Genomic DNA, 25,270 nt, shown 5'->3' with positions numbered 1-25,270 from the left:
TTTGTCAGGAAGATGTACACTATTTTGTGGAATGATTTATATCACTCCACCATCCCTCTCAAAAGAGGTCACCATCAACATTTTGACAAGTTTCAGGGATATGTTTGTGCACTAATCGTTTGCTTAACACACCATAGAATGTTACGGTTGCCACTTAACACTAGCACCTTTTTAATGCAGGCACTCCTGTTGTTGCCAGGTTACCTAACTGCTTTGGCACAGAAAGGGAATAATTGAAACTAGTGTTTCATTCACAAATAGTGAATGGTTCTTAGATACGTAAAAACGTTTTTCATATTACGACTGTGTCCTTTATCAGACTTTTATTTGTTTTGCTGTGCCTCATTTGACATTAATTCACTCTTGTCCATGATTTATCCAATTGTTGACCAATGCCCTATGATCACTTTCAACCAACTGTTTGCAGTGGTACTTTTGAGTTGAAGATTGGCGTAAAATATTAAGTGTATTAGTGTGACCCATTTCAGCAAATTCTGGGCCAATAATTAAAGTTTGTACAGTCAGTTTGGTTTGTAGCCAAAATGTGATGCAAATCTTGAGATAAATCTGCTGAAAATTACTTTTTCCCAACTTATTAAACTGTGCACAAAAATCAACGTATCCAGTAGATGGCAATGGCCAAAAAACAGTATCCAGGCTTTAATGTTAACCGATGTTAAACTTGACAGAAAGTCATTCGTGTTGGTCACTGAAGCTGCATTTACAGCACGTCATTTTCTGGGTGACTTGTTACATTATATTTGGAGCTTCTTATGTCATCGCTTATGGTTCAAACTTATTTTTAGATTCCGGATTTGAACCCAGTGGAGAACAAAGAACACAAACCTGGCCCCATTGGTAAGGAACGCTCAATGAAAAACAGGAAAGTCAAGGACGTACAGCAGACAGAAGTTGAAGGAAAAGACGAGCCTCCGGTTGGTAATATTGGGAGCCCAGAGCCTGCAGTAACACCGGAACCAAAAGTGGTAACTGATCTGAGCACGGAGGCAAAGACTATGATCTCTGTTCCACCACCAGAATTTGAAGAAAATTCAAAGGTAGTTATGCAAAGTGGCTAATTAAATTTGATCATTAATAACCTGCCTTAATGTTATCCAACTCCAAGCATACCTTTTCATTTCATTTGGCAGCCAAACCTAAGTAATGGATTTGGCTTTATAGACGCCATCTGGTTGTCTGTTGCTAACATTTTTAAATGACCATTTTCTTTTAATAATTATCCACTAATATGTAGAATCATAGCTAGTTCAGATATAAAGAAATGTATAGACGTGGTACGTGTCAGATTAATGGTTGCCATCTGTAAAATGACAGGTATGATGTCTGGGCTCTGCTGAATTAACCGATCTCGACCCAAGATGCTTATGGAGTGGCGTAGGTAATTTGCTTTAGGAATCGCAGAAAATGGGAGCTAAGGCAGGCAACTGAGGCCTGCGAACCTGTTCTGACATCCAATATGATCATGTCTAATCATCCAACTCCATACACTTGAAGGTTTTTAGCCCCAAGAACTATATCTAGCTCACCTGAAAGCATTCAATGTTGTGACCTCATCAGCTTTCTGTGGCAGAGAATTCCACAGGCTCTCCACTCTCTTGGTAAAGAAATTTCTCTTCAACTCCGTCCTAAATGGCCTACTCCTTTATACTTTGATATGATCCTTGATTCTGGGTTCCTCGGTCATCAGGATAATCTTTCTACTATTTACCTTGTCTAATTCTATTGCAGTTTTTATAGGTTTCTATGTAAATCCCCCTCCAGCTCTTCTAAACACTCTAATGAACGCAGTTTTACCTGAACCAATCCATTATAAAGCATCAGTCCTGCCATCCCCGGAATCATTCTGATGATGTGTGGTTGTGCTTTAGTATAATCTCCATGATTATGGATGATTGCAGCAAGCCATCCTCACTCATGTCCTCAAAGCCTCTCACTATGAAGCCCAGCAATCCATTTGCTGTTTTCGCTGTCTCCTGCACCTGCGCGCTTTCAGCATCTGGAGTAAAAAGATACTGAGGTCTTGTTGCATCTCTCCCTTTGCAAATCAATCACCATTCCAGGTTATCTGCCTTCCTGTTTTACCAATATGGGTATTCCCTCATTTATCCACATTATACTTCATCTGGCATACGTTTTCCCACTCATTCAATTTGTCCAAATCACACCGAAGCATGTCTTCATTTTCCTCACAGTTCACCCTCCCAACTAGCTGTGTTGTCTGAAAACTTGGTGATATTTCATTTCCATTTATTCCCACTCTGTTCCCTGTCTGTCAACCAGTTTTCTATCTAAATACACTATCACCCGTCCCCCATACATTAAGTTTGTGCTAGTTTCTTAAGTGGGACCTTATCAAGTGTACAATTAAATAGTATTCATAATGGCTGATAGTATTCATAAACTCTGCTAGTTACATCTTCTCAAAATCCCAGTGGATTTGTAAATCTGTTTTGTAAATCTAGGTTAACTCTGCCTGATCCTGTTAATTTTTCCCAAGTGTATTACTGTTAAATCTTTTGTAATGGATTGTAGCATGTTCCTTGCTACCAATGTCAGGCTAACCAATCCATAATTTTCAGTTTTCTCTCTGCCTCCTTTTAAGTATTGGGGTTACAATAGCTATTCTCCAATCTAGTGGGTGCTGTTTCAGAGTCTATAGAATCTTGAAAGATGACCAACAATGCATTTCTCGGGCCAGTTTCTTAAGATGTAGATTATTGGGCTTTGGGGATTTTTCAGACTTAATCCTGTCACGCTGATTTCCTTCAGTTCCTCCCTCTTAGTAGACCCTGAGTTCCCCAACATTTGTGATTTTATTTTCCCCTCTGTCCTGTTTTGTGAAGGCAGAACCAAAGCATGTATTTAGCTGGTCTGCCATCTTTGTTCCCCATTATAACTGCCTCATTTCTGACCGTAAAGGAACAATATTTGTCTTCACTAATCTTTTACTTTTCACGTACAAACTGAGTGTAAAAGCCTCTTCCTGCAAGCTTGCATTTATATTCTATATTTCCCTCCTCTCAATCACCTTCATTTTCCCTTGAAACCTAAACTGCTTGCAGTCCTCTGATCTTTGGCCATTTTATATGCCTGCTGCTTGGATCTGATGCTATCTCTAATTACCCCTGTTTCCCATGGTCAGATCATGTTTCCTGTTTTTTTTGTGCTAGACCGGAATGAACAACAATTCAAATAATTAAATTCCCATAAGATGTGCTGTCAGTAGCTGGACAAGCATTTGTAGGCTGTCCCTTGTTGACCATGAGGTGGTTGCGGTGATCCTAATCCATGGAAACTTGAAACTTTTTGCCAGTGTGTAACCACCATCATCCTTTAAATAGCTTTCACCAGTTTATCATAGCCAACTCATGTTAAACCATTGTAGCTTCATTTATTTAGATTCAGGACCTTAGTCTCCTAATTAACTAAGTCACGCTCCATTTTAATGGGTTTTATCATATTTTGGTCACTGCTCCCATGAAGCATTGTATAGATAGATAGATAGATAGATTGAACAGGTGATTGGCACATTATCTAGCCCTGTATGTGGACCTGTATGGTATTTAACCTTTATTCTCTGCCCCTCCTTTTTATTATTTTCCATGCTGTCTTTCATTTTCTTTTTCCCTTGCTTCCCTGTCTTCTGCCTCGCAGTGTAAGTTCCTCTCCCCCCGCCACCCCCCACGCCCCCAATTTTAGTTTATACCTTTTCCTGACTGCACTAACAAATGCTCTCCAAGGTCATGACTTCTGGTCCTGATCAAGCGTGTTCCGGTTGTGCTGATCCCAATGTACCAGGAATCTGAAAGACTCTCACTCACCAACCCTGTAGCCATGTATTCATTTGATATGTGTTTCTCCTCTGAGTAGCTCATGGCATTGGCAACAATTCGAGATCACTACCTTTGACGTCTGACTTTGTAATATGCATTCTATATATTCCCTGTATTCTGCTTTTAGAACCTCATTCCTCTTTGTACATGTGTCACTGGTACCAATGTACCACAACCACTGATTGCTCAGTCTCCCATTCCAGAATGTCCTGCAGCTGCTCCAAGACATCGTTGAACCTAGTATCTGGGAGGCAGCATCCTGGAGTTTCATTTAGTCGCACAAATGTCTGTCTATTCTTTTATGATTGGATATCCTATTACTACAATGTTCCCAAAGTTATTCTTTCTCTCTGGTGCAACAAGTTTGGTTGTTGCTATCTTTCTCTGAGAAGCCATTCTCCCCACCCACCCTAAACAGTATTCAAATTAGCACATCTGTTCTGCAGGGAATGGCCTCAGGAAATTTATGCACTGCCTGCCTAGTCCTTTTACTCTGATCATCCATTCCCTCCCTACTGGTGGATTTATAGCCTGCAGAGTGACTACCTCTGTATAATGGGTAGCATGAACAGTTCCAACCTCGTGGATGCTTCACAATCTTCAGCAGCAGCTCTATTTCAAAAACTCAGCCTTGTCGGAACTGCGGCTGGAGACACGTGCAGCACACATTCTGGGTACTGGAGCTATCTCTGACCACCCAATAGAGGGGGAGGAGCTCTCCTTCCATGTCATAAAATTTTCAATAAAATGCTTAGTTTGCTCTTAAATTGAATAATGTTAATTACGTCAGGCCTTGTCTAGACTTCTGCACTATCGTTTACAAATTAAAAGCCCCAAAATGAAGACCTTACAAACTATATTAGCGATTAAAAACAGTATAAGTATTCATCTGACCTTATCAGGCAGTCACCTATTTCCTCTTGCCCCATGTCGTTGTTTGAATCCAGATGTTACCTCAGGAGCTCAGTCTCTGGTTTCAACAAAGCTTTATTATATTGCTCCTTTTAAAGTTGTTCGATCACTCTGCTCAGCTGTTCCCAACTAGGTTTATCCTCTCCAGCCACCAGTGCTCTATTCCCTGCTTAACAGTGATGCTGACTACAGGACTCTTCCCAGACTCTGAGTTAAGAAGGGGAATTATTAACAGGATTACTGCACCTTGTCACTACACAGTGAGCGCTATTAGAAATTGTTGTGGTTCTGCTCGCCGAGCTGGAAGTTTTTGCTGCAAACGTTTCGTTCCCTGGCTAGGGAACATCATCAATGTTCCTAGCCAGGGAACGAAACGTTTGCAGCAAAAACTTCCAGCTCGGCGAGCAGAACCACAACAACGGATACCCGAGCTACAAATCTTCAATCAGATTTTAAGCTATTAGAAATGACTATGTAGATTCCTTGAAGGCACAATGAGGTTGTGCTGTAATATTACCTTGTGGCAATATTCACTGTCAAAGTTCACAAATAATATCACGTCACTGAAGATGTAACATCTTAAAGGGTAAAGAAGAGAAAATTGGTGAGAAGCAATGGTGTATTTTGAAAACCTGTCATTTAAATTTTTAAGTCTTTATGTAACCTATTTTTCTAATCAACCTGTTCAGAGTTATTACACACCTCTGGAGCAGGTGGGACTTGAACCTGGAATCCCTGGTTCAGAGATACTACCTCTGTGCCACATGAGCTGTTGAAAACTTGTCAGTTACATGTGTTGTTGATACCCAACATTAGATTAGATTAGATTACTTACAGTGTGGAAACAGGCCCTTCAACCCAACAAGTCCACACCGACCCGCCGAAGCGCAACCCACCCATACCCCTACACTTACCCCTTACCTAACACTACGGGCAATTTAGCACGGCCAATTCACCTGACCTGCACATCTTTGGACTGTGGGAGGAAACCGGAGCACCCGGAGGAAACCCACGCAGACACGGGGAGAACGTGCAAGCTTCACACAGTCAGTCGCCTGAGTCGGGAATTGAACCCGGGTCTCGGGCGCTGTGAGGCAGCAGTGCTAACCACTGTGCCACCGTGCAGCCCACATATTGTCAAATGCTAGACAACAGCCCCAAATTGGATAGACAGTGGAATAATTCTCAAGCACATAACGAGCGTTAACATTGTTAGATGGCTTGCTTTATCTTAAGAGTCTTCTCCAATCAGAATAAATCATTATCTCTTCATATTGAAGCATCTTCATTTGCTAGTTCCACTAAAATGAAAAAGTAGATTTGATTTTCATGCAGACTTTAATTCAAAAGTTTCTGCAACCCACAGAAAATATCTGAAAGGAAAACAATGTGTGAATGGAGAGAAATATCAAGAAGACATTTGATAGCGATTATTGAACAACTACATCCTAATCCCTAACTTTGTCATTTTGAACCTGTTATTCCAGGGCAAGCTGTAGTCCAGACTTTGATCTAGTTACTGCAAATGTACAGATTCATCCTTTTGTTTAAGATGAGATTCTTTTACAAACAAAACTGCACTATACAGGTTTTAGTGTTGTGCCTTATTTATTTTAATAAACTTGTCTAAAGTCCCAAGAGATCTGTTCAGACTTACAAATACAGCAAGTAAGAAAACCCTTAAATAAATTTGTATGGTGCACTGCAGTAACTTGCTCAGCTTCCTTTTGATAACATGAACCCTGCCTTCTGGAAAGCACTGCAGATGTATTTGATTCAAGTGCCCAAACTGCATAGACTGCAGAGCTCAGAGAAGGCAGCTCACCAACACCACTTCAAGAGCACTGTTAGCCAGTGAGGCTAATACTCCTGGAGAAGAAAAAAAATGTCAAGTTTAAATGCGTTTTAAGTTGTTAGCACTGTACCATCTTGTGGAAGCACAGATTTTAGTTCTTTTCAAACCATTGTGCATGGAACTAGTTCACCGCTAATAAGCAGCAAAAGTAAAAAGGAATTAGAGACATAGATGGAAGAATGCCTGCACTCTGGCCACCATATGTGGGAAATCTGGATCCCCCCAAATTGCAATATTTCCATTCATGCAGTCGTGAAGGAAAATCAATAAAGTTCCAAATCAGAATAGTGGAGGAGTTTCCATTCATCTTGCACCCTGGAAATTTTGAACTGCTATTCTAGATGGTTTTTAAAGTGGCTGGTTTTGGATATGTTGGCACACGTTTCCATGTAGTGGGAAATAAAATGAGAATATTTGATATTTACATAAAATTGATAAAATAAGGTAAAACATTGATTCGAGCAAATGCATTTGTATTTTGTATATTTATGTTAATGTGATATCAAATGTACTGTATGATGATTTTAATGTAAATTCTGAACATGCAAACTTAAATTTTAGGAATCCATGACTGATTACACAGCACCTTCTTCCTCACTGTCAGATTCTGCTTCAAATGACAGTGGCAAAATCGAGGATTCCCTGGTCAGCAATGTAAGTGAGCCAATACGGAGGATGTTCTTATTTTCTTGTGCATCTTGAATTACAGTTCCACTTCTCAAATGCTTACTATCTGAGGAGTGTTGGCGGAGTAATGGATTTTAGGCTGAGACCTGCACCTATCATTTGAGTAATCTCTTTACCAGGTTAATTATATGATGGCTGTGTATAAAATTTAAATCAAAATGATGCCAAATGTTTATTCACATTTGTAACAATTACTCTTATTTTACTTTTGGAATAAGACTTATTTTAAATTAAAGACTTTTATTTGAATAAACACAGCCTAAATACAACTTAAATGTTCCTGCTCCCTAAGCACATTTTTGAAACATGGTGTAAATAAAATTGGCCAAAATTTTTGAGTCATAAATTAATCAGAAACCTACATTTCTCTGTACCATCACAATCCTCCTGTGTAAACAAGAATAAGGATAATATTTTTAGTATTGTATTAAATGTAAGTATTAGTTGGGGATTTTTCTAAACATTTTCGGATACTGTAGTTTTTGTAGTTCTAGTGAGAGTGTGTGTGTGTTGCCTGCATTTCAGGTGCCCCTGTCCCACACCCTTCCCATCCCCAGGGGGGAGACTCTGCAACAGAGCTCCAGCCTGACACCAGTCTCTCCCAGCACTGTCAACTTCACCCTCAAGTTATGTACTTGATCCCTACAGGGGTATTTTGATGTGCAGGGAGAGAGCTGGATGAAATGCATTTTATACATTGTTTTACCCTGTGTTTTACCTTCCATCTACCTGAATACCTCATGACCATGAAACCTTTCATAGTTTGTAATAGTGGCTAATCCTTAATATTTCTAATAATCTGATAAATGCTTTAAGGTTGAAGAGCAAAAATATGAGGCGATTGTACTTTATCCAAAACAAAGGTACTTTACCTACAGTGCTAGGATTACCTCAAGCTGTTTTTCTTTTTCAAATTAACTGCAAATGCAGATAGATGACTATACACTGAGGTTCTCTTGTAAGTTGCATTTGTGTTGTCAATAATTTGTCTCATAAGCTGCGTTCAACTTGTTGGAACACCTCTGGAAGGCAGTTGTATTTGTTATCTTCTGTGAATCACTTTCTTTGAAAGCCAGATAACATTAGCATTCTATCAGTGTCCCAGCAGATAGTGAGAATTAATCCTCTTGATTTCAGATCGGATTATGATTTTCGGTCCCAAGTTTTAATGATTGATGAGAACAAGGTATAAGGAGATGAAGTGTTTAAAGAAAAGATATACATACGTACTAACCTTTTCAGTCATTACAACAAGAGGCATGAATTTTAAAATGTGACTCAAACGAAATTTGTGAAATGGCAACTGTTCCAGTGTGTTCTGAGGTTTTATATGCTTCTAAAGGTGTCCAGAACAGTACACAATTATCCAACTGGCACCTAATCAATCTGTAAAGGTTTATCTTGACTTCCTTTCTTGCTTCATTTGGTGTCCATGTTTTGTCCTACAAAAGAAAACATCCCATATGTTTTCTTAATGACCTTAATAATTTGCACTGTTACTTTGAACGTATGTACCTCGGATCTTTCAAACTAAGATTATGTTGACCCTTCCTCCCGAATGCATCACTTCTTACTTAACCTACCCTAATTTGCATCTGTTGTGTATGCCCATCTCAATGAATGTCCTTCTGAAGCCAGTTGCTATTCTCATAATTTGGGCAAAAATTGTACATCCTCAACCCAAGTCAATCTGATTTGTATGAAACAAGAAAAACAAAGGTCCTAATGCTAATATTCTATCATATTTCAGAAATATTGGTTCTGCTGGATCTGTCAATATGTTTTTCACTGATTCCACACCAAGGTGACAGGATAATAGAGAATTCATGATGGGGTTTAGGGGTTCCAGAGGGTTCTGAGATAGGGAATGATTACACTATTCCTGGATTTAAATTTATGGCTGAGGCAAGCCAAGAGAATTGTAGAATTGTGTTATAGAAACTCGCTTTGGCAATTTGTAGAGGATATGGCATCAGAAATTCAGCTTTCTTTGAAACAGGCATCATTTCAAGTGTCAGTTGTCTTGAGATAGATGGGTGTGGAGTTTTTCTGAAAATGTCTATCATCTTGTTTAGCTGGATGAAATTGCATCTGAATGAAGACAAAGGTATGGTTGGTAAGTGTAGGGAAAGCTGGATGAGTAGAGAAATTAAGTTTTGGTTAAGAAAAAGAGGAAAGCATATGTCAGGTACAGATGAGAGATCGAGGGAATCCTTAGAGTATAAATTAGGGGAATACTTAAGAGGGAAATCAGGAGGGCAAAAATGGGACATAAGATAGCTTTGGCAAATAGATTAAGGAGAATCCAAAAGGATTTTATAAATACATTTAAGGACGAAAGGGTAACTCTGGAGAGAATAAATAGTGTCCCTCAAAGATCAGCAAGGCAGCCTATGTGTGGAGCTGCAGGAGATGGGGGAGATACTAAACGAGTATTTTGCATCAGTGTTTACTATGTAGAAGAACGTGGAAGATACAGAATATGCAGAAATAGATGGTGACATCTTGAAAAATGTCCATATTACAAAGGAGGTGGTGCTGGATGTCTTGAATTGCATATAAGTGGATATATTCCCCAGGACCTAATTGGGTGTACCCTAGAACTCTGTGGGAAGCTATATAAGTGAATTCTGGGCCCCTTGCTGAGATACTTGAATCATTGATAGTCCCAGGTGAGGTGCCGGAAGACCTGGAGGTTGGCTAACATGGTGCCACTATTTAAGAAAGTGGTAAGAAAAAGCCAGGGAACTATAGAAGAGTGGGCCTGACGTCTGTGGTGGGCAGATTGTCTGAGGGAATCCTGAAGGACAGGATGTACGTGTATTTGGAAAGGCAAGGACTGATTAGGGATAGTCAACAAGGCTTTGTGCGTGGGAAATCGCATCTCATGAACTTGAGTTTTTTTGAGGGAGTAACAGATCAGATAGGCTAATGGGCTGAAAATTGAAGGAATGGTACGTGGAGTTTAATTTCGATAAATGCAAGGTGCTGCATTTTGGAGACGCAAATCAGAATAGGACTTATGCACTTAATGGTAAGGTCCTAGGGAGTGTTGCTGAACAAAGAGACCCTGGAGTGCAGGTTCATAGTTACGTGAAAGTAGAATAGATCGGGTAATGAAGAAGTCGTTTGTTATGCTTTCCTTTATTGGTCAGAGCATTGAGTATAGGAGTTGGAAGGTCATGTTGCAGCTGTACAGGACATTGGTCAGGCCACTTTTGGAACATTTTGTGCAATTCTGGTCTCCTTCCTTTCAGAAGGATGTTGTGAAACGTGAAAGAGATCAGAAAAGATTTATAAGTATGTTGCCAGGGTTGGAGGATTTGAGCTATAGGGAGAGGCTGAATTACCTAGGGCTGTTTTCCCTGGAGTGTCAGAGGCTTTGGGGGGAGGGGAGGGGTGACCTTTATAGGTATTCCATCTACCATCCACTAAGTGTGAAGTTGAGAGGAGTCTGAGGAGAGGCGCTAAATAATTTTTTGTCGGCATTCACACTAGAAAAAGACAATGTTTTCAAGAAGAGTACAGACTACTAGATTAGACTGGATTGATGCTCTCAAGGAAAAGATTAGCAATGCTGGAAAGTGTGAAAATAGATAAGTCCCCTGGGCCCAATGGGATTTATCCTAGGATTCTCCGGGAAGCTAGGGAGGAGATTGCAGAGCCTTAGGCTTTGATCTTTGTTGTCATTGTCGACCGGAATAGTGCCTGAAGACTGGAGGATAGCAAATGTTGTCCCTTTGTTCAAGAAGGATATTAGAGACAACCCTCATAATTATAGACTCGTGAGCCTTACTTCAGTTGTGAGTTAAGGATTGGAAAGAATAATAAGAGAGAATTTGTAATCTGGAAATGAATAATTTGATTAGGGGTAGTCCGTGCTGTTTTATGAAGGGTAGGTCATGCCTCACAAACCTTGAGTTCTTTGAGAAGGTGACCAAACAGGTGGATGAGGGTAAAGCGGTAGATGTGATGCATATGAATTTCAGTAAAGTGTTTGATAAGGTTCCCCATGGTAGGCTATTGCAGAAAATATGGAGGCATGGGATAGAGGGTGAATTAGCAGTTTGAATCAGAAATTAGCTTGTTGTGAGAAGACAGGATGGTGGTTGATGGGAAATGTTCATTTACTAGTGGTATACTGCAAGGATCTGTTTTGGAGCCACTGCTATTTGTTTTTATAAATACCCTGGATGAGGACGTAGAAGGATGGGTTAGCAAATTTGCGAATGACAAGTCGGTAGAGTTGTGGACAGTGCGGAAGGATGTTGCAGGTTATAGAGGAACATAGGTAAGCTGCAGAGCTGGGCTAAGAGGTGGCAAATGGAGATTAATGCAGAAAAGTGTGAGTTGATTCACTTTGGAAGGAGTAACATGAATACAGAGTACTGGGCTGATGGTAAGATTCTTGGTAGTGTGGATGCGCAGAGAGATCTCTGTCCACGTGCATAGATCCCCGAAAGTTGCCACCCAGGTTAATAGCGTTCTTAAGAAGAGGAGGCATACAGTGTGTTAGCTTTTATTGGTCGAGGGATTGAGTTTTGGAGCCATGAGGTCAGGATGCAGCTGTACAAAACTGGTGTGGCCACACTTGGAGTATTGTGTACAGTTCTGGCCGCTGCATTATACGAAGAATGTGGAAGCATTGGAAAAGGTGCAGATAAGATTTACCAGGATGTTGCCTGGTATAGAGGGAAGGTCTAATGAGGAAAGGCTGTGGGACTTGAGGCTGTTTTTGTTAGAGAAGAAAATTGAAAAGTGACTTAATAGAGACTTACAAGGTGTTCAGAGGGTTAGATAGGGTGGACGGTGAGAGCCTTTTTCCATGGATGGTGATGGCTAGCACAAGGGGACATAGCTTTAAAAAGAAGGGTGATAGATATAGAACAGATGTCAGAGGTAGGTTCTTTACTCAGAGTAGTGAGGGCATGGAACATCGTGCCTGCAGCAGTAGTGGACTCACCATCATTAAGGGCATTTAAATGGTAATTGGATAAACATATAGATGAAAATGGAATAGTGTAGGTTAGGTGGGCTTCAGGTTAGTTTCACAGGTCGGTGCAACATAGAGGGCCGAAGGGCCTGTACTGCGCTGTAATGTTCTATGTTCTACTTGCTAACTCTCCTATTGTAGCCTTCTGCAGCCTCCCTACCTCCTCAGCACAACTTGTCCACCTATCTTTATATTATCTGCAAACTTAGCAACAATGTACTCAGTTCCTTCATCCATATCATTATTATGTAATGTGAATAGTTGGGTCCCGACCCTGACACCTGCGGAACTCCACTAGTCACCGACTGCTATCCTGAAGAGAACTCTTTTATCCACAGATGTAATGGTATTATAATTGTGTAAAAGGTAACTGCACAGGCAGGAGAGAGGAGCTGGCCAGAATTGTTTGGGTTTTGGTTGTGTTGGCACTCAGGCTTTATCCTGTTTTTATTTGTGTATTTAAATCCTTTTAATCAAATTGTGAAACCCAGCTAGATTTAATGGCTGTAAAATCTGCCACCATGCCTGTCCAACTGTGGTACATATGAGCAGTCACTGGGTTGCAGTTTTGGACAGCATAGCTTATTTGCGGAACTAATGCTAGGCTTTGAGTGCTAACTTAAAAGAGCTGGAATAATAGAGAATCCTAGAAGAAGATTCGTAAATCCTGCTTGCTAATTCTATCTCCACATACAAAGTAAAGTCGGAACTACAATGGAAATGTGCCAAATAACTTGCGTTTAGACAATTTTGCATTTCTTCTGTACAATACCAACTCCACTAAAAATAAATAGCAGTGAGCTATGATGTAGGTGGGTTAAGCATAGGGATTGTGAATGGGGTGATCCTTTAAATTGTGGAAATCGAGATAGGGATTGGAAACATCTTATTCAAAAGATAAGTAATAACATTTTGTCTAATCTGACTTAAAATATTCCATTCTAGAAATTGCCCAGATTGATTTTGGGCATTTTGGAAAAAATATTTGGACACGTTAATCCTTCTACTCTGCAAAATGTTTGAAAAGCTCGTAATTCTAAACTATGTTTGGAACTTTGTGAGCATGTCATTAACAGTACTGTTTAATGGAATGCAATAATCCAGTGTATACGATATTTTTAACATACTTTGAGAATCTATCTTTGTAGGCTAGGGCAATGTAGATCAACTTTGTGCCCAGGGTTTTCTGACGACTAGCCGCTGTTCCGTGTAGCACTATGGTAGTTAATTTTTTTTCCTGACCTTTGACTGAGGATGGTTATCATTTGAACTTTTGAATATAGCATCAGATTATTTTGCAAGCTGGTATGAGATGCACTATTTTGTTGATTTGCATTTCAGTAGCTATATACCATTATATTTCTAGCCTATGGAAATCATTTTGTCTCCTCATTTGTATTATTTATGGGTTAATGTTTGGGATACAAAATTGTGATGTTAAAGCTTCCTAAGTAAGGGGAAAGATGATTTTGAACATGAGAAAAAAATGAACACTACATCTCTTTTTTTTTAAAAGATGGAATGTGCGCGAAAGGCATGGGAGAATTCACCAACTATAGGAGAAAAAAACTCTCCAGTGACATCTTCAGCATCACCAATCACCAGTGCTAATGGAAGTAGCAGTAGCACTTACAGTTCCTTCTCCAGTGCTTCCATGCCTCTGATTCCAGTGGCCTCAGTCACTCCCACAACATCCTTATCCGGTAAATAAGTAGCAGCTCTGTTTTGTATAGTACTTCATGACTGCTTTATGTTACGTTTTGTGATATGCTGATCATTTTCCTTTTCATATTGATTTAGTTTTATTTAAAAAATGGTTTATGTGCAAAGTTATGTGACGTATCCGGCCTTAGCAAATTCAAAAGTTGAGGTTTCCTCTGGTTTTGCAAGACTGATTTGTTGGACGTTCACCATGCTATCAATCCAATTCGCCAAAAACAAAAAGCAGTTTTACTGTGTTGATGTTTCCCCAGTAATTAGATTGTCAAGTCATTTACCTGTCCTGAAATGGGGAATTTTTATGCATTATTCATTTTTATAATTAATTTTTGCTTACTAAGCCTAGAAATATTTTCACAAATCATTTTTGTCTCAAATGCCTAGAATCCAATTGTTATAGATATCTATAATGAAACAAAGTTGTGATCATATTTGCAGTTTACACTATCTTTACAACTGCATTCTATCTTCTTTAACTTGAATAAATCTAGATAACTGCTAAAATATACATTTATATGTATTTGTATGTATATGTGATGTGATTATTTTGCTGTCACTAGGAGCAGGGACATATACTACCTCCTCGCTGAATACAAAAGCAACTACCACTTCTGACCCTCCCAACATCTGTAAAGTAAAACCTCAGCAGCTGCAAAATGGTAACATGGCTCCAGCAAGCCATTTCTCACAACTTAGCTGTGTGACATCACTCATCCCTCCACAACAACCAAGTCCACAGGTGTATGTCTCCCAATCTGCAGCAGGTATGCAATGAAAATTCTGGTCAGCCTATTCTGAAGGTGCTAGTGCAATTAAGTTTTTTTTTTCAATTCAAGTTGTTGAATTTCAGTTAAAGCGCATCTTTATACTACCCAGTGCACTAATGATCTGTGAACTTCACAAGAAAATGCAGCATGCGTTGACCTAATAGAGTAAACCTGATTTCAAAATTCTACCCAAACTATTAGCAGCCCTTGTTTGTTGAAAATCTATGTTCCTCCATGATTATTTACTTTGCTTTGATAGGAATAGCAGTTAAGGATGACTGGCATGGTCTCTTGGTTATTAACTACACACTGTTTTGTTCCTTTAGTTGTGTGTACATGTTCTATCTGAATTTGGAATTAATCAACTAATCTGAATCCATCAAGCCTTGGCTTATCTCATTTAAAGCAATTATTTATCTTGGCATCGTCACAGCCTAGATAGTTATTAAAGAGTACACAAGTATGGGCAGTATTGATGCAAGCAAAAACTTGTCTTTTGTTGCTACCTAAAATGTATTCCTTTAAGAAGAACTATTTAACAGGCAATAAAACCTTTTGCTGTACATATAAATGAAACTACGATGTTTGCTTATTTTGTGAAGACTCTTTAGTGAAAACATCGTTTAGTACAGTTAATATTAGTCTAATGATTCTACTAGGACAGTTGCAGCTTAGTGCATCCACATAGTGGCCATTCTTCAGCCAGCAGGCAGAGGTTCATTTTTAGCTCCTTTTAAAATTGAGAGCATTTCCATTTAAGTATTGGTATCTTGCCTTGACTGCTTCAGTTAGTGTATCTTGGTCATACCTGCCCTTTTTAGGGTGAGTTCAATTTGTTTTATTTTGAAAGTGCACAGCAATCCTTTTTATGAAAAAATGAAAGGTGTGAAAAGCATTTTTGTTTGGATTAATAGGACCTGGGGCACAGATCCCAACCTTCTATATGGATACCAGCCATCTGTTTGGTACACAGCATCCTCGCTTGGCTCCCCCATCTCTGGCACAGCAGCAAGGCTTCCAGGCAGGGCCTTCACAAGTAAGACATCATTTTATTTATAGAATCTTGAAAATTTTAAATTTTTTGGAGGGCTGGGTGTCATGCTCTTGCATAAGATTAGATTTTTCTATCAAAGGAAAACTGATATTTAATAAACAGGGAATTTCCAGTTTTTTTCCCCCCTTTTTAAACCCTTTGATAGCTTTGTGCCTTGTTTGAAGTATTTAATGTTTGAAGTTAATCAGTTGTAAAGATTGGGAGATATTGTTTTATTATTCTCAAATTACAAGTGGGTCACCATCTTCCTGGGCCAGTTACTGAAGTAGTGTTTATGATTGCTTCCAGTTAATTTGGACAGTAATTGCATCATCTTCGTATGACTTTCCAGGGAAGAAAACAATGAAGTATTGCAAAAGAATATGTTCATAAATCTATTATTAATATTTAGATTAGAGCCTATAGCTGTCTATTTGACTGCAAGAAAGTCACTACAGCATTTTGGTACAGTCTAGAGTGATGACTGTTGCATTAATCTTCCATTGTTGCATATATTGGAGCCAGGGATGCTGCTTTCCATTCCTCTTTCCAAAAGGATGGTTATTATTTAGAACACATACTACTAAAGATGCCAAAGACTGTCATGACTGGATAACGCAAGCTGTGGATTTATTAGAATTGTGTACTGTTTCGTAACCTTGATTTTACTGTGGCAGATTTTTATTGAAGATGTGATGTTTCTTGAACTTAGTGCTTTTCTACATTTTTTTTTGCACCAGCCAACTGCAGTTCAACAGATCTCAATACCTATATATGCACCGATTCCGGGTCAACCACAGGCTCAGCTGAGCTTAGGAGGGGGTCCAACTGTCTCTCAGGCCCAGGAAATGTTCAACACATCCTTGCAACCTTTTAGGTAAAGCTACTCCCTTGCTTTTTTTTTTCCAAAGCTGTTGCTGTATTAGGACTTTGAACCATCTGGTGTTTTGTCATTAAGAGCAGTAGATCAAGCGAAATGTGAAGGTTCAGAAAGGAGGTGAAAAAGCAAGGACTTGCAGTTAACATGAAAGGAAATCCTGGGATTGTCTTTAAGCTCCGTGGTAAAAGTGTGGTAAAAGGAGGAGTAGGGCTGATTAGAAGATCAAAGGGATTTACACTTGGAGTCCAGAACCAGAGGACATAGGTTGAGAGTGAGGGGGGAAAAAGATGTAAAAGGGACCTAAAGGGTAACATTTTCATGCAGAGAGTGGTGCAAATATGGAATGAGCTACCAGAGGAAGTGATGGAGGCTAATAACATTACAACATTTAAAAGGCATCTGGATGGGTATATGAATAGGAGAGGTTTGGAGGGATATGGGTGAAGTGCTGGCAAATGGGACTAGATTACGTTAGGATATCTGTTCGGCATGGACAAGTTGGATGGAAGGGTCTGTTTCTGTGCTGCCTCTGACTCTAATTGCAAATATTTGCCTTTTTGTCAACAAAGTGCGAATGTAAATATCAGCTGAGCAATTATGGTGGTGGGAAACTTCTAGAAGCAATTATTTCTGCTAGCACCATTGAAATGTTTGGAGAGCCAGTGCAGAGTGACTTCCAATGCTACAATGATTCAGTGATGAGGGTATGGTTTGACAGAGATCCAGTACTAGTCCAGTTGCAAGTGTTCACAACATTAATGGCAGCCTCTGATCAACAGAGAATATGCAAGTAACTTGAAAGTGTTATTAAAAACCTCCTTCACCTTTCTGCAGCAATCTTTTTGATTTCTTTCTACATTGTTTCATTCTACAGGACTCAGCAGGCTTTCATGCAAAACAACCTTTCTCAGCCCTCCCCTGTCGTTCTCTCGGGTACAGCTTTGCATAACTTTTCAGCTGTTCAAGCCCAAGACCTGGCTAAGGCTCAGTCTGGTCTAGCATTTCAACAGACTTCCAACGCACAACCCATTCCCATCCTTTATGAGCATTCATTAAATCAGGCATCAGGCCTTGGTGGTTCTCAGCTTATCGATACCCATTTGATACAGGTATGTACAATTTACATATGAGTTAGGTTAATAAGGGCAATATTGTTTGCATTGAAACTTTTCAGTCTGCATTTATGATCAAAAGTGTTGCATGGGTCTGCTTTTAAAGGGGAACTCTAATCAGTGGCATGTGCAGGGTCTGAGAACAGGAGAAGCCGAGGCAGGCAACTACAATATATGCTACCATACCTTTCAACATTATCATAGGAAAGTAAGTACCCCATCTCAAGAAATATTTTAAAAAGCAAAAAACATGTACATTTTCTGCATTGCTGGTAATTTAATCAGAACTTTTAAAAACTTGTGATTTTTGTTTTCATGTTTTTTTTATTTTAACACAAGTACAGAATAATGAAGTAAATTAGGCTGAATATAATTTTTGGGGGCATGAATGCCACCTTTTTTCTGTGCACGCTTATGGCTCTACTCTACTCAAAAATTACACATTTCAATATGTTATTCACCAATCCAGGCACTTATCCTGCTTCTCCTGGTACATGCTTCTTTATTGGAGTTATTCAGCTTGTAACAGTGCTTTTTACTACTATATTTCCTTGGTTCTTACAGCTCAACATGGTCAGATTTCCAGACAAAAATGTATTTATACTTCCATTCACTGGTAAACTGGCTACTGTTGAGTCACAAATGTTGCTTTAATGTGCAAAGTAATACAAGCTGAATTTCTCTGGGACACAGGATTGTGGTGGTGAGTAGCCTATCAGAAGTTTTCCAGTTTTTAAATAGAGTAGAGTTCCCTTTTAACAAATCGATTTTAAAATCGTGTGCCAATTAAAGTAGTTATTCCTTGTGCCATTGTACTTAACGTTAACTTGACCGACCTGTTTCTGTGTAGGCGAGGCCGGGTCTTACTCAGCCATCTAACCTCTACACAGGACAGGTTCAACAACCTGGCCAAAGTAACTACTACAGCACAGCACAGTCACCCAATGCTGCTCTTCAACAGGTAAAAAGCTTCAGGTGTCTTTGTGTCTGAAATGTCAGAATATCTTAAGAGGAGGCAATATTTGTAATGTTAAAATTAAGTGCATGCTCTTTGATATCTTACGCATTTGGTAAATGCTCTGATTTGGCTGGTTTTTCCGTCATTTTTCTAGTAATTTATTTCTTCTGATTTTGGGCCCTGTGCACTTCCCTCAGTAATGAGGATTGGTTGGAGGCCAGTCCCAGGTCTTTGTCCATCCACCATGCTCGATTGTCGGCTGTCTGAATGGAGCCATGGAGCTGGTCCTTTTTTTTAAATTTCCATTTTTCCTGCTGAGAAGTATCTGAGTTAAGGGAGTTTGCTACTTTTATTGTTAGTATTCCAGTTAAGCAGAAGACTGATTTCTTTGACAGCCCCAAATATCATTACAACAAAGAGCCTGTTATTGCCAGTCTTAACCATTTTCATTTTCTCCCCAAGGTGACTTTACCTCTTCCAGGCTCTCCGCTTTCCTTACCGAACTTTGGATCTGCAGGGCAACCCTTGATTGCTTTACCCCAATCCCTACAACCTCTACAGCACACTCCGGCACAGGCACAGCCTCACAACTTGAGTAGGCCAACACAGATCAACCAACCTTTTAGGGGTTTGATTGCAACAGGCGCACAGGCTGGCATGATTCCTGCAGCAGGCAAGGTAGAGATATGAAATGAGCTGATCAGCAAATTAATTCAAATTGTCAAACTTAGTATGCTTAATTTATAAATGTCCAAGAGTTTAGTTGACGTTAATTGTATAAAGCTTTTTTTTTTGTCAATATTAAGCTTGCAGCCGTCACAGGATGTGTTAATTAACTGTCAAATATTTGTTTTTCTCAGATGGCTGAGATGGATCTAAAACCTTATGGATGTAGTGTAGATGTAAAACCAGGTACACCACCGATCAGCGTACGAAGTATTACACCGACCTCCAGTCCATTCAGGTAAATTTTGGAACATTGACAAAATTGTAATAACCACAAAATTCTGCATGTGCATGGACAGCTCCCAACTTTATTTCACAACCACATTTCATGACCTCTTTGGTCAATCCACTGATTCACATCCCAAACACCATTTGGATCACATGGCAAACTCCATTTTCTTGCACCGGAGTCCATTCCTGATCTTGAGTTGCCTGTTTCAGATTCAGCTAGCCAGCTCATTGTAGCCATCCTACTTGATGCTGTTAAGCTTTTGACACCACAGCCCTTTTGTTTCCATGACTGCCTTCATCCACCTCGTAATGCTCCTGCTTTGGCCTAACAGCTACTGAAACCCTCATCTCTGCTATATTTCCTCCAAATTCCAGTGTACTCCTTGATGACCTTTAGCCTCTACAAACTTGAACTCAGTCTGTCCTCTAACCTGCACCACGTTCAATCTAGCATTACTCCCGGTCCCACAAGCAACTCTATTTTTATAATTATCATCCTTATTCAGACCTACTGTGGCTTTGCCCCCCCTCCTTACCTCTGTAGCCTCATCCTTGCAGTCCTTTAAAAATATTGCATTTCTCATTTGTTGGCCTGTGCCTTCAGTCAGCTGATCGCTGACATCTGGAGTTCCCAGCCTGAGCTGCTCTGCCCCAGCCTCTCTGTACACCTCCATTTTTTGATGTTCCTATCTTTTAACCAAGCTGTTATTGAATTAACCTGAGCACATTCCTTTTGGCATATCCCACTGCTGTGAAGTGCTTTGAGACATTTTCTTGCATTTGAGGTGCACTCAAGGACAAATTGTATTGCTGGCAATATGCACTGTGGCAGACCTGTTTATGATAGTTCATTTTAACTTGTTAAAGGTCTGGTTGGAAAGTTGCATTTTATCTATTACTTCACTTTTGCAAGAAGCAATGCTGTGTAAGGAAACCTATATTCTTTATCATATATGACATACATAATATCTCATTTTGTCATAGCACTACAGACAAATGCAAATGTATTTTTGTTAATGTGCACTGCATTTTATAATTCCACCACCCCGCCATTTTTTTTTAGAGCCAGTTCCACAAGTCCAAACAGTCAATCCAGCAAGATAAACAATATGGTCTATCAGAAACAGTTTTCCTCTGCTGCAGGAGTTCGGATTGCACAGCCATTCCCAGCACAATTCCCACCACAGGTATGTGTTTCAAGCGCAAGCCACAGCTCCTTTGACTAATATCTTTGTAATATTTTTCTTTTTGGGTTATGTGTTTTCATATGATAGCAACACTTCAGCATCTGTGAAGCACATGCAAAGATTCGGATGTCATTATGACTGACTCAAAATGTTTTGTGAAGAATGTATTTTTCTCATTTTTAACCTTTATCCCCTACAACAAAGGCGAATCCTAATGTCAGATTTGTAAATTGGGAAGTTTTTTTTTAAAGTTTTAAAAACACCCAGTATGCCAACAGGATGACAGCTTGCCTATAGTTGTTTTAACAGTTTTAGCTCGCATCCATTGGTGAAACATTCTGCTTCCTTACTCTCTCCCTTCCACATCCCCACCCTCCCACCCCCAACATGACTGACTTTCATTTAATTTTTGAATTTCCTCCCCATGTCCAAAATGCTTTATCCCATAAAAACTAAAACCTGCAATTTTCTTTCTTCAAGCAAATTGTGCTTTGATGACTGACTTCAAAGAATAGAAATTTTGGATATTGTCATTCTAGCACTGGAAGCACAATTGCATAAACAAATCTGAAACAAGAATGATCAGTTTTTCAGAAGGCAGCCCTCAAAAGAGGAGCATAGCCAAATGGATAAACTTGTTTGAAACATGCTGAGAGCCAACGCTCTTCCTTCCAGTCTTGAAACATTACAGCCACCCCAGTAGAATGCTTAAACTGATTAGTTTTAACAGAAACTACAGTAATCATTCAACTGATATACCTGCTATATCTTTGTTGCCAGGAATATGTATTTATTATCAATTATTTACTGTGACACATTAAGATTAACAAAAATGGTATCAAATCCCTTTAATACCTGTCATGAAAGGAACTGGTTTGTAAATTAAATTAATATTCAGGCAATCAAGTCATCTGTTTTGTTTCTAGATTATCCAGTTGGAAACATGTATTTGTGTCGCCTTTCTTGAATAAGCTTATTGGACTTGAAGTATGTGCTTATGCAGGCAACTCTGATATCTTAGTCACGTGGACATTCTTCACATGGCGAGTGCAAACAGTAAATGTTGCCGGGCGAAGCATGACTTGGGGAACCATCCCAATTCTGAACCCAGTTCTATGATCATTAAATATCCATATACAGAAAACTTAAGAGTAAGACTCACCGAGTGATTATCAGGAACAGGATTCAGATTGATCTGCCTGTGCACCTGTCTTTTTATTAGCTAGGAAACATTGAGAATTGCTGCATCCCCAGTGCTATCCTAGCCATTCTGATATTAGAATCCTGTTTTGCCATGACCTTTTGTATTTTATGTAGTTTAGTGTTAAAATGGTACTACTGATTATAATGCAGTCACCACACAGTGCAAATATAAGCGGGGAGTTAAATTCCATTCTAATTGTTTTCACCAGATGCTTTCCCAACCTAACCTGGTCCCTCCATTGGTAAGACCTCATGGAAATACTTTTTCAGCTCCTGTTCAGAGGCCTCCAATGCCCCTGGCAAATCAGATGCAACCTCAAATGACCACAGGTATTATCTGCCATACTCGTCCTCAGCATACACCAAGGGTTCCTTCAGGACCTGCACAGGGGATCCGTGGAAACCAGGTCCAAGCTGCAATGATGGCTGAACAGGATTTGAAGGTTAGCTTTACTGGCAGTTGTGTAGAAAAAAAAGTAAATAAATTATAATAGAAACCTTGACACCAAATGAAACTGTGGTCTTAACCAAAACTTGAATTGTGCACAGTTGAGATTCTGCATAGAAATATATTCCAATATTTTTTACTGTTAATTCTTGTTAACCAATTGAACTGAAACATTTACTAAAAGTAGCAGTATTTTTTAATTTTAGAAATTTCACCATCAATGCTAGCAGGTGTTTTGTAACCCACCGAGAGATTCTTAAAGGTCTGACTTCCCAGCTGTTCAGGGAATGTGAATTGCCTTTCATACTGGGGATGTTGAAAGAGAACTGTTTATCTGGAAAGTCTTCATTATGTTAATTTTCTAATGTAACAATAATTGTGGTGCAACCTTCAAAATGTAAACAGGATATAATATAAATTAATTACAAATTCACCTTGCTGCAGAGTTCACTTTTAAGTACAGATCTGACACCCATCAATCCACCAGTTATTAGAACATAAGCACATAAGTTTATAAGCACATGTATCTTAGTAGCTTTATAGTGTAGGCACATTGGAAATGCACTGTTTTACTGGTAGTCTTATCGTCGGAGTTTTGTGGTGGGGGTGGGCAGGGAGTTTGAATTCCAGCACACCAGTGTCCGATTTGTGTGGCTTTTCTTTTTCCTTGAAATATTGCTGAATTGAGGTAAAAGTGGCCTAGCTGGTGAATGGATGCTGACCAGTTTTACCCAAGTACAAAAGTTTAATCATTCTGAAGTTGATGCAACTATTTCTGTACACTGGAGGAGTAGCAGCAAAACCCTGCTCCATTGTACCTGTCTGGCCATTCATTATCCACACCCTTGGTTTACAGTGCACCTCGAAAGTGAGGCAATTTTTGTGTGTTTTTTTCAGCTCTTTGTCACATGTCTGGACTTGTTTGTTAGCGTGTGCTTGCAAGTTTCTGTCCAAAAGAAGCATCAAAACTCTCATTTGTTTTCCCCTTCTATGTCTAAGGCTAAGCAACGTGCTGAGGTACTTCAGTCCACACACAAGTTCTTCTCTGACCAGCAGCAGCAGCAGCAGCAAATCAAACAGCCAGTGAGCAAAGGTCACAAAAGTGACGGCACTGGGGGTAAACCAACTGAGAGCGGCGGGTCAGGCATTTCAAGCACAAGAGACGAGAAGGTGGAAGAAAAACCCAATTCAAGTCAGGCTGCCTTGTCAAAACCTGTTCGAACTGGACCAATCAAACCTCAGGCAGTTAAAACAGAAGAAACAAAATCCTAAATAGCTGGTAGAACAGAGTAGGTGTTCGAAGCATCCTTCAGGTGCAACGGGAGCTCTTCTCTGTGAGATGAGAGCAGAAAGGTATAGCTCAAAACATGAAATTTCTTTTATAACAAAGAAGTGAGATGTGAAGTAGTGAAGGGAAAGCTGAACTATCTTGCAATATGCAGAATCAGACGGATCATAATTTTGAGCAACAGAAATGCCCAGATGTGTAAACTAATCCTATGATGAACATTTAATGTTGACTTTTGAACCTTGAAAATTTGAAAAGGCAATGTCTGACTTGTGTGGCATTTCTTTTCCTTGAGATAATCACTGAAATTATGTAAAAATGGCCAAGCTGGAAGCTGACCAGTTTTACACTTTTTAAGGCAATTTAATAATCCTCTCATTAAAATGTTATTTAAATTTTTTCACGAGCTTAATTACAGTAAAGATTACAGTGAATGAGTTAAGCTCCCTTTTTCAACCTATTAATTTGCAATTGTGTTTATGCATAAACCATTTTAATCACAAGTCTAATATTGCCTTTTTTGATTATGCTAGTATTATAGTTGTAGGATGTACTGTATTATACTGTGTGAATGTAAGATATCTTGTCTATCTGCTTATGATCAATCATTACTTAGTGACTGTGCTAGTAACACAGCTGTTTTTATTACAGAAATCTTGCCCAGGTTTGATACAAATAAGATTCTGATGAAGGTACAAAACAATTGACGATTGCTGTTATTGGTATTCTGAAACCTTGGCACAAAGCGTGAGCTAAAAGATTGATTTATTGATATGTATATTTTTGTCACAGGGCTGGGGTGACACTGGGAAAGCTACACTGCTGCAAAACCTGCTTACCATCAGTAATGTGTTTTGACAAGTCAGTTTTATTTGCTTACTTTGAAAACTCAGCTGTGATGTCTGATTTTTTGAGATTTGTATTCCACCTGTACTGTGTATTCGTTTGGCATTGTACAGAAGTTAACAGCCATATTGGTATAGGAATATTATTCTTTAATTTTTTCATTTGTACAGGGTTAACGCACTATTAAATATGTACGATCTTATTTACGATTAATTTGGTTTGGTTACATAACTAATAAAAAAAAATGCTCAAATTTTTTTGTTTGTGTATCATGTTTTAATAGCAATGTATTTCCTTTCCTCTGCTTTCAGTTAGTGGTGTTTTCAGAATGCTGCCATGTGCTGTGTGTAATTTATTTCACATGATCAAAACATTCCTTTGAATGGCAAAACACTGACTTGCATCTTCATTTCTCCCTTGTTCACTTTTCCATACACCCTTTTTCAGTGCATTTTCTTTTCCCTAGAAGCAAATGAAGTATGGATATGTGGAATCTGAGGGTGAAAGTGACACATTGCTTGTATTGTGAGATTACTTGGGGAATGTAAAGTCACCATTCACTTTCTCATTA

The 25,270-nt window shown here is 39.2% G+C and overlaps 1 protein-coding gene across 8 annotated transcripts in view; it reads left to right on the top strand.

The window, feature by feature from the left end:
* The window catches only part of prrc2c (proline-rich coiled-coil 2C), an 84,659-nt gene extending 59,713 nt beyond the window's left edge, over nt 1–24,946 (top strand). For 5 of the 8 annotated variants that reach the window (XM_060830142.1, XM_060830144.1, XM_060830143.1 and 2 more), the window contains 14 exons: nt 807–1,058; nt 7,183–7,275; nt 13,818–14,004; nt 14,581–14,784; nt 15,702–15,823; nt 16,561–16,697; nt 17,575–17,809; nt 17,919–18,020; nt 18,663–18,773; nt 19,233–19,448; nt 19,631–19,734; nt 20,791–20,914; nt 22,327–22,560; nt 23,565–24,946. In XM_060830142.1, coding sequence (XP_060686125.1) covers nt 807–1,058; nt 7,183–7,275; nt 13,818–14,004; nt 14,581–14,784; nt 15,702–15,823; nt 16,561–16,697; nt 17,575–17,809; nt 17,919–18,020; nt 18,663–18,773; nt 19,233–19,448; nt 19,631–19,734; nt 20,791–20,914; nt 22,327–22,560; nt 23,565–23,837 — 2,394 coding nt within the window. In that variant the 3' untranslated portion in view covers nt 23,838–24,946. The remainder of the gene's footprint in view (nt 1–806; nt 1,059–7,182; nt 7,276–13,817; nt 14,005–14,580; nt 14,785–15,701; nt 15,824–16,560; nt 16,698–17,574; nt 17,810–17,918; nt 18,021–18,662; nt 18,774–19,232; nt 19,449–19,630; nt 19,735–20,790; nt 20,915–22,326; nt 22,561–23,564) is intronic. The other 3 variants (XM_060830147.1, XM_060830145.1, XM_060830146.1) reach the window with 2 other exon arrangements.
* Nucleotides 24,947–25,270: the final 324 nt, after the last annotated feature.

Source organism: Hemiscyllium ocellatum, chromosome 9 (genome assembly GCF_020745735.1).
Source record: "Hemiscyllium ocellatum isolate sHemOce1 chromosome 9, sHemOce1.pat.X.cur, whole genome shotgun sequence".
Classification (NCBI taxonomy): Eukaryota; Metazoa; Chordata; class Chondrichthyes; order Orectolobiformes; family Hemiscylliidae; genus Hemiscyllium; species Hemiscyllium ocellatum.
Note: the sequence above shows the minus strand (reverse complement) of the source record. Positions and strands in the feature narration are given on the sequence as shown.